Below are 10672 nucleotides of genomic sequence, written 5' to 3' on the forward strand. Positions count from 1 at the left end.
TTTATAATTATAAACTGTCAGTACCTATATAATCAAGAAATTTTCAAATAATAAAGTGTTAAATTAATTTTTATTTAATTTTATTTTGTTTCCCACGAATATAGGAACAGATATATATATAATCGTATATATATATTTTCTTATACTACTGAAGTGGAAAACAAGCTTACGGCCCACCTAATGGGAAGCAGTTACCGTAGCCTATGAACGCCTGAAATATCAGGGACAATACGCGCGTTACCAACCCTGAAGAAGGCTCTTTACCCTTTTTTGAAGAACCTCGTGCTGCAGTTTCTTAGAAAAACCTTGACAGGGAGCTGGTTCCGTAACCTGAGCGTTCGTGGGAGCAAACATCTCTGAAACCAAGCTGTACGTGATCATCTAGGCTTTAAGTATGGGGGTGAATTCCTTGTCGATGATGAACTATTCGATGGTAGAAAGTGGCTGTGGGCATCATATTGAACAATTCCTGTGAGCACGGTTCGTTGTACAATCGGTAGAACATTCAGAGTGAGGCAAAATATCTCCTAAGACTTAAGGGGTTGATACCGTTTGTAAGCAATTAAAAGTAAGGGATCATCGTCAATTTTCTCGTCGTTGCATTGAGTCGAAGGGTTCAAGCTGGTATCTAGATGCTCCCGCCCATAAGTGATAGCAATACTCCATGTGAAGCCGGGTTTGCGATTTATAGAGCATTAATCGTTGATCCGGCATGAAGTATTGCTTCGCTCTATTAAGCACACTGAGATTTTTGGATGCCAGTTTCATTTTATTTTCGAGGTGACTACGGAACTGTACGTCACTAGAGATGTCAACATCAAGGATCCCAATGCTTTTAGAGATGTTAAGGGACGTGCCGTGGAATTGTGGAGTTACAGGAAATGGAAGTTTTTTAGCGGTGAACAAGCAAGCTTATATCCTAGAGGGGTTAAACTTTACTAAGCTTTATTTTTTTATTTATATAATTCTGCAACGATATACCTAGTACTTCATTCAAAAAATAGAATAAAAATGTCATGTCAATAAAATCGTATGATATTGAAACACGTCAGCGTCGTTTCCAGATAATCATAATTGAATTGAATTAATTTCGCACCCACTCATACGTCGATAATCTGGCGTCGAACCATAAAATGCTTTTAAAGCGACTCAATTCATTTGCAACGAATGTTCGCTGAAGTTCAATACTGTATGAATGAATGGCTCTATATGAGTATATAAAGTAGTATGGTGCACAAAGAATGGCTCTCAGTCCACATTAGCAGCGGTTTCCTGGAGCGTCGAATAAATGTTGGCAATTTGCGAGGGCGTTTATCACCTAAAGAAAAGTTCTGGCGACGTCTAAAACTGTTGTAATTCCCTACCGAATTTCGAGGGTTAATCACGTTGGCTATACATCAACGCTTAATTTAATACGGGTAACTTTGTTTGGGATTTAGTTCACACCCGAGATCCGCGCTATTGTTACCGATCTTTTTAGATTTGATTTATTTTCGTTATCTCTTCATTCAGTTTTGATATAGGATCCCTCGGTTGCAGTGTTTCAGGGAAATATAATAGAACGGGGAATTATAACAAAAACATTATTTAATTGAAGTTGTTTCAGTATTGAAACTGTTAACCTTTGTTTATTAAAATTTGCATATATTATGACCATTTATTATATTATTATTATTTTGTGATTCCATTTGTATAAATTTTATGATATCTTAAAATTTAATTTAGTTTATCAATGACTAGCGTTTCACTCCCTGCTTCGTACGCATAGATAAGTAGAAAGTAAGTAATTTAGCTTATTATGTAGCTTTCAAAAAATAAAAGATTTTTTAAATATATAGAATACTTTTTGAATTTATTCATTACAAACAAACAATCAAAGTTCCTTTTTATAATATTATTCTTTTTATAATATAATATGTAGTTCTATATGAATTCATTGAACTTGTTACTGAGTTTATAATATTTTATTTTTGTTAGCAAACTTCAGTTTCTCTATTATTTTACATTTTTTTAAAAGCAGATACACTGGTAGAATTATTATGTATATCCAACAACATACACAGTTGTATTTACAACCCGTTCCCATGTTACATTGTTTTTACAACGATGTAGACATAACTGTTTACGTATACTCGTTCGTATACAAGTTCTAATGGAAGCTACTTACCAACAATAGTCGAACTAAGTGAGGGCAAATGGAAGGATATCAACAAGAAAGTATTATCTCGATACGAAAATAGGTAAAGTACGGTATAAGATAATATTAGGAATAATACAATAAAAGGGTGGCAATTTTCATTATGTTAAAATTTTATAGCAGTCATATTAGTGCTTTACTTAGTTAATAAATCTCTTTACTATTAAATTGTTTTCATATTTTTATCTTACGATAAGATTATGAATTGATATTTATTTGTATTTCAACTTTACAAACTATATTATATACGATTTTTATAAAGACGTTTGATTTAGTGGATTTATGTGCGAGGCGATTTAAATGGAGAAATATCACCGCCTCTCATAATCAATATATTATATATGTCAAATTTCATTAAAATCTGTAAAACATGAATGAGAAATAAACATCTTTGCTAATTTTCCCGTCATGTCATCTTGTGAAAGTTTATAAAGATGATTCTTTGTTACTCAATGAAGGTTCTGAGACAAGATGAACTAAGTAATAAATTGTATTACACAGTTTCACGAGTAGTCGAGCGGTGCGTGTGCGCAGGCTGTTTCATACACCATCCCGCCGTATGCAAGCCGGCGTGCTTGTGCCCTTCGTTGATGCATATAATGAACTCTATCTAGATGTAGATATTTTTTATTTAAATACACTATCGGAACTTAATGCGAGCAAACATTTTTTACAGGTAAATAGTACCTCTAATTTGTTGACGTTTTAAATTGGATATTTTTTGTTTCACAATACAAAAATATTCAATCAAAACTTATTATGAGATCAACTTCATATTTGTACAAATATTGTAGATAATTTTTGTAATGATTTTAAAACGTATATACAAATTTATATATTATGTGCACCTGTTTGTTCTAATTATATTTTATTCCCCTAACTATTCCGTAATATTATTAAACTTTAAATAATTTTGGATGTATTTTTGTGATGTCTGGTTATATGTATACTCCTCTTAATTACTTGTAGATAGTGTCTTAGGTTTCACAATGACTAAGGATTAGTATTGTAAATGGTATTGTTGTAAAAAAAAAGTTATAAAGAAAATGAAATTTATAATCCAGATATTGAATAATTTGATAAATAGACCATATATCAAATTAATATATACAGTAATTTTAATTTCAATTTACGTAGTCAACACTAGGAGACAGCAATTTTTAATATTACCAAAATTTATTTTAATAATCTTGATGTTTATAAGATTTTTATTATATTTATACGGTATAATGTATATCTACATTAAAACCGTGGAAAGGATGACTTTGTTATATTATTCTATCGTTACAATCGTTTACCAATACTTGCCTCCCAAACTCTATGCTCGTAGTAAGTGGAAGCTCTTACCCCCGTATATCGTAAGGTTTACGGACACTTTGCCAACGTTGCGCAACGTTTATCCTGGCAGCGGGAAAATTTATAATATTTCTCGTTTGAAATCAATTTACTCTGATAGAGTGTATGTAAGACGAGCTCGTGTGGCTCATCTTAGAAAAAGTCACGTATTATGAATATTGAAAGCATGAAAAATATAATAGCGACATAATATATCCGGTCGTATACGTAAAACAGTGTACTCACCTGGGAAATTTTGCAGTTTGGTATTATTAAACATTTTAAACGACCTGTGTTTGTGATTTCACTAATCTGGATTGGTCAAAACATATTATTTAACTGGGACAAAAAGTAACATATTTTTTATTTCATGCTAAATGATACTACCTTCGTAGACCTTCAGGAATATAACAATGAAAACCGCATCCAATTTGGTTTAGTACTTTCTTGCTGCCGGAACAATTACAAAGATAAACAGACAGAATTTAATAAACACATTGTATTGACTTCTATTGCTCTTATTAATACTCCGCATATAAATTTTTCTCAAATACTTCAAATACTAACCATATACTAGCGACTCCGCGTGTTCGCGTGACTGTGATATGTTTATTGACCGGGATAAAATATAGCCTATAACCTTCTTCATCCCATATAATACGAGTATACTAATGTAAATTTAATAGTGATTAAGCTGTTAAGGCGTTACAAGGTAAGAAACAAATAAAGAAATTTACTTTCATATTTATATATCAGTAAGGATTCCATGTACAGTATAATTTACAGGGTACAAAGAAATAACCTAAGTCCTCAGGAATGACAACGCGGGGGAGGGGGGGGGGGGTATCATAGGCAAAACAGTATACTCTGTTATATCTATAGTAGTGCGCATGTCTATAGGCGACGGTTACCACTTTCCATTAGGTGGGCCGTCAGCTTGTTTGCCATTCTTGTTTACATAAAAAAATCTGGTTATAAAAACATATTATATTAGTAAAAATTTCATAAGTTAAATATCATATATTACTTATTTGAGTATTTCGCTCTTTAATATCAACGACGTGCTTTAATAATGTAAAATTAATAATTAAAAAAAAATATTTTAATCTTTTGCGTTGTTGACAAAGTAAATACATTATCGTGGATTGTCGCGACCACTATGTAATGCAATTCATGTAGAAAAGTCGGTAATAAAAAAGCAGATATATAGGTAGTATTTACCTGCTATTTTTCATCGCGTTAAGTACCAATAGTGTATTTCAAACATTTATAACGTTATTTATTTATTACAACATGTAGGTATCGAATACCACCCAGACTAACACAGTGGTCACAGATGGCCGATTAACAAAACTGTTCATGTAAGGAATAAAAATATAGCACCGAGTACTAGCAATTTACGAACCACCTACTTAGCAAAATCTGACATGATCGATCTCAGTCTTACTATCGAAACTCGATAAAAGGATAAAAAGGGTCAGTTGATTGATCAATCGCGTTAGCCCAACGAATCGATTCGTATTGCACAAATCGAGTATCATTAATGCCCCACGATTCCAGCAAATAGTACTCTTAATGACGGAGAATTTTAATCACAGGGTTTAAGGTTAAGGCCCACTTGGCCTGAATTCGCCCACGCTAAAACTACCTTCTTTGTTTGTCTTGAAATGTGGCACACAGCGTTATATATATATATATATATATATATATATATATATATATATATATATATATATATATATATATATATATATATATATATATATATATATATATATATATTAGAAATAATTAGAAACATTAATGTCCGGAACATTTCATATAACATATTATAATATTAATTAAGTATAATAAGAATTAGTTATATTAAAATGAAGAAATTTTATACTTTTCTTTGCACGTTATTAATAAAATGAATACATTAATTTTATTTTTTATAATAAATTTAATTGATAAATTCGAATAAATTTGTAACAACCGTCCTACTCTAAGCAGGGTTGGGGGAAAGGAATTGTTAGTAATGGAGACTGAGAATCCCATTGCTAGCAATATATCCAACCAGGTCGACCTCCTCGCGGTTCCCTCTGGAAACTATCATGGTTTATTCCTGATGAATTCATCATAATGGGCTAACCGGTCTGTTTTCATTCTCATCTATCACCCTTCACTGGTGTTCCGCCAGCGTATCCCGTTAGCGCAGGCGGGTTTACCATACCATTTTCATCCATTAAAAAAAATCGCCCTGGGGTCTGAAGGGAAGAAGTATATAAGCATTACTTTTATCTAATATATTTATTCTTGTACCTAGTTGAGTGAGCCAATTTTTTTTTGTTAAAATATGGTTTTAGTCTGAATTAACCCTTAGGTGGACATGAACACATTACTCTCGTAGACAGTGGCCCTAACGCATTTAAAGTTTAAACCCTGAATATTATATTAGATCAAAGGGTCAAATTAAATTCGTGCCGTTGTTAGTGATAGGAGAGGATTTTGTGGACGCATGAATATTAAATTTAATTTACCTATATTTTGATGTATTTGAATACGTTTGCATAGCTAATTGAAAAAAAAAAATTAGATTTACACTTGTAATCTGCTGTCTATAAAAAGGTCTCAATAAATGACCATAAAGTTTATTTTTTCAATATAGTTTTTGAGTGATAAATAGCATTATTCTGTACTAATATTACAAAGAGGAAATTATTATATTTTGTATTTTGTTTGTTTATAATGGTTAAACTCAAAAATCACTCAACCATTTTCAAAAATTATTTTATTTATAGAAAGTTACATTACTAGTAAGTAATCTACGCTATATATTATTTTAAAAAAATTAGAGATCCCTATGAAAATTAGAATAGGCCAAGGTATCAAAACTTTGCTAATTAAAACTAATATAATAATTTATTTTTCTATCTATCTACCTGTGCGAAACTGGAGCGAATCGCTAATAAATAAATATATATACTATTGACTATATAAAACGGTGTCATCTAGTTCCAAACTAGACAGAGCTTGTTATTAACTGATAGAGACATTTTAAGACTTTTTTTGTAAATATTTTCATACATTTTACAGGTAAATAGGTACAGGTATATAGGTAGTATACATACTTGTTTCTTTACTGCTGACGTTTTGACGTGGATTGCACCACGTCGTGGTTATTCACATCGCGTTAAGTCTTGATTGTGTATTTAAAATATTATCGATTTATTGATGTAAAATATTAAAACACAAACTTATAAATAATTACCAGTTTCAAATAATAGATTCCTTACTAGATAAAGCAAGGATGTCAAAAGCGTTACAGGAAGTCAGTAGATGCAGGTGACTTAGGATTGTTTTTTTATGATAGTCTATAGAGAAGAAGGTTCGGCGGTGAATAATGAAATTAACGATTTAAATTATGATGATGAAATGATAACCAGTTTCATCAATACACACACATACACAATAAACATGATTATACAACTCAATATTATTATTTTTATTATCTGAAAGATAATTCAAATCTGTGTTTAATACACCTGCAATGAAAATGAAGTAGTTTTATACCCAAAAAATATTATATTGTATCGCTTTCACTACACTTACATAAAAATGATCGTTCGTCCATCAAGACGAGATTTGTAATTACGTATGATTTATTAGGATCAACGTCAATAAAAGAAGATGCATTATTTAGGTTAAGCGTAGGATTAAGGATGTCAATATTTCATTAACTTGTTATTTAGGGAGGTCAGGAAGTAGCAGCTAAAAGCTAGTAATATATAAAAAGCCAGTTAAGATGGCCGCCTCGCCGCATTACTTTGGAGGGTCTTCCTGAACCATGCCTCGATCCCGCTTGTAATTTCACGTCTGGGAAGTTCCTTTTCTCTTTTTGTTTGTAATGTAAATTTTCCTCGTTCGGCCAAGAACTTCGTCGAAATCTCTCCTTTTGTCCTGATCCAATGTCGGATAACAGGAGATTTAATATAGAGGCCTGTAAATTCCTTGCCACTTATACCGTGTCGAGTTTGAATTCGGTTATTTCACGGAAGATTAGCTGATTACGCGCCGAATATTTTCTTAAGATGTCAGTCGCTATTGTGACTGGGGGAAAAATGGATAATTTTCTTTTATCAGCATAAAACTTATAGTACTGAAGCGTGGCATCGACATTATCGATTTCGTACACTGTTTATGTAGCTCGAATTGAATGAAAAAGCAACATGTTGACATATGATATGTTGGCGGTCATTTTTTTAATTAATATAGTAAATGCAGATATTTACACTGTTGAAAATGCTACGAGATTGTTTAACTTTTTTAAAACGAAGTATAATAAGATGTATAAAAATAAATTGGAAGAAAAAAATAGCTTGAGAAACTTTATTGACAATTTGAACAAAGTTGCCGCACTCAATGAAAAGGTCAAAGGCAATGATACTCTTTATGTAATAAACAGGTATGCGGATATGGATCCTGAAGATTTTGATCAACATTATGCTATTTCATTAAAAACATGTAAGTATAATATTTATTTCAAAAAATTAAATTCTTGATGTTTGATAATAAATCATTAATTTTATTAATATAATAAATGTGAAAGTTTGTAACGATAGATGAATGAATATTTGTTATTCTTTAATAAAAAATTACTGAATGGATTTGAATAAAATTTAATACACGGAGAGGTTATATCTAACTTGGCACGTCAAATACATTATATACTTACTAATTTATGTGGGAAAAATAATTCCCATGGATTCTAGATCGTCAGTTAAGTTTTAGTTGATATATAATAAAATTAATTATATCAATAATAAAATACACTTATTTCTGTGATCAAAAAGTCTTTATAAAAGTATATAGGTGGTGTAGTGGTACCATACATACATACTGCCACCCTCTAATGGTTGCGAGTTCGATCCCTCTCAGTACAAACATTTGTATTCTAATATGTTTGTTAATTGTATTATTACTTAATTGTATTATTATTATATAATTGTAATATGTTTGTTTCTGGGCCTTTTTTATCTACAATATATATTAATAGAAAAAAACTAAGTATGTCTATTAAATATCTCACTCAGGTCTTATTTACTTCCGAATCTTTCTAACAATAACATATTAGCCACATTATTTTTTCATAAATAGTTTGATATGTACTTTTTCAAAAATTATAATACTAGTAGATTTATTTCTACTAAGATATCGATTCAATCGTGACAACATCAGTTGTTTAGGTTTAAAAATTAACTACTGAACCAATTTTAGGAGATCGATCTGAAAATATAATATATCCTTTCAAATAAAAACAATTTTCCAAAACTTAGTTTGTAAATAACGGAGTTTTAAGGTAACAATGTAAAAAATATAATCGAATTAAGAACCTCCTTTTCTGAAGTCGGCTGAAAATATGTCAAAAATATTGTTTATCTAGGAAAATATTTATTGTTTACGGCTATGTTTTAATTGGAAATATCATTTCAATTTAAAATTTTATCGATATTTTATACTCCGACTGAAAGTAATTCTTGGAATAAGTCCGCTTTGTAGCATCTCTCGTATTATTTTGTTTCTTGCATAATTAAAAATTTTTAATTATTTATTTAAGACTAGCGTTTACCGGCTTCGTGGACTCGGATTTTGGAAGTAGAAAAACCGATTAAATAGACGATAGTGATATTATCCTATTTGTCGGTACAATAAGTTAAAACATGGACCAAATTTTTGTTGTCGGACCTTCAAAGATACAACTGTGATTGCATCATTTTGCATTTTGGTGCAGTAGTTTTTGCGTGATTTCAGATGCATCATATAGACAGATAAAAAATATTGTTTTGTTTTGGTTTCGGTTCCCATATATTTTTTTTTAAATAGTTTTAAACTTTCGCGTTGTTTACACATATTTTTAAATATATAATCTTTTTCATTGCGCTAAGTTCTGATTGTGTATTTAAAAATATTTTTAAAATATATCTTATATACAGACATTACTAAGTTTCAGTTATATTATATCTATATACATCAAATATCTCTATCTTGAATTCTATTTCCAATGGTTGACTGGTAGAGAACGCCTTTAGGTATTATGTCTGTCATATTTACCCTTGTTATGTAGGTATATGAAATTAAATAAATAAATATAGATTTTAATTATAATAAGTTTACCTAGTTAAATCCATTTAAATAAATAGCTATGTCATGCCTTAATAGCTATTATTAATTTCACTTTGCTATTATGAAACTGAGTAATAAATTATAAAATATTACAGATGAAAATGAAGGAAAAGTTGACCTAACGAACATTGGAGGTCAAGATATTTTAAGAAACACAATGGAAAAAATACGCAATAAAGTAGAAAAAGATGAAGATTACTCAGAGAGTATTGAGTTATACGATTTGGGTAATGCTAATAATTTATATAAACAATACATGGAGAAGTTTGGAAAGAAGAATGCCACGAAAAAATATGATCGAACTGTACATTTTTATAGATTCGTCAAAACATTGGTGGATATAAATAGAAATCATTTTAAAGGGAACTATACTATAGCTTTAGATGACAACGCTGATATTGTTAAGGAACCATATGAGTATTTTTATTAAATTTACTAGGTACCTACTAGAAACTAGTGATTTGTTGGCTATTGATGGAATTTGGAGTTCATCTTTATAATGGGCCGCGCAGACAAAAGATATTTTGCGAGGTCGCTTTATGTTACAAATTTTCACATTATTTGCCTCATTTTCTCACTATTTCAAGTCCATCGACGGAAATTTTCGATGATAGAAATTTGTATACTTTTGATATAATCTATTATTTAAAAAATCCTATTCTATGTTATTACGCATATGATGTACTGTGGAAGTAAACAACTTACACAAAAGAGATTTTTTTTCTACGGAATATGCATTACCTTAAAAAATGACGTTTTGTTCTTTACAAATTTTCAATATATATATCGTCAATTTATTTCAATATTAATTTAAATTAATTAATATTGATGGTACGTTAGTAAGATAAAATTAAATATAAATGTCTATTATGATCAATAATAAGATTTTTATACCTTTGATAATGCTATACGACGATATCGGTCAGGTTATAAAATTTATATGATAAAATAAAACCAACGGAGGAGTAAAATGTT

The 10672-nt window shown here is 30.2% G+C and overlaps 1 protein-coding gene across 1 annotated transcript; it reads left to right on the forward strand.

Moving 5' to 3' along the window:
- The first annotated feature begins 7525 nt into the window (after window positions 1-7525).
- On the forward strand, window positions 7526-10298 carry LOC113513694 (uncharacterized). The gene is made up of 2 exons (XM_026897684.3): window positions 7526-8038; window positions 9793-10298. Exons 1-2 carry the CDS (start codon window positions 7744-7746, stop codon window positions 10125-10127), a joined length of 630 nt encoding a protein of 209 aa, XP_026753485.3. The 5' UTR covers window positions 7526-7743; the 3' UTR covers window positions 10128-10298.
- The last annotated feature ends 374 nt before the right edge of the window (window positions 10299-10672 follow it).

This window comes from Galleria mellonella, unplaced genomic scaffold (assembly GCF_026898425.1).
Source record: "Galleria mellonella isolate WM207_F2 unplaced genomic scaffold, CSIRO_AGI_GalMel_v1 utg139, whole genome shotgun sequence".
Classification (NCBI taxonomy): Eukaryota; Metazoa; Arthropoda; class Insecta; order Lepidoptera; family Pyralidae; genus Galleria; species Galleria mellonella.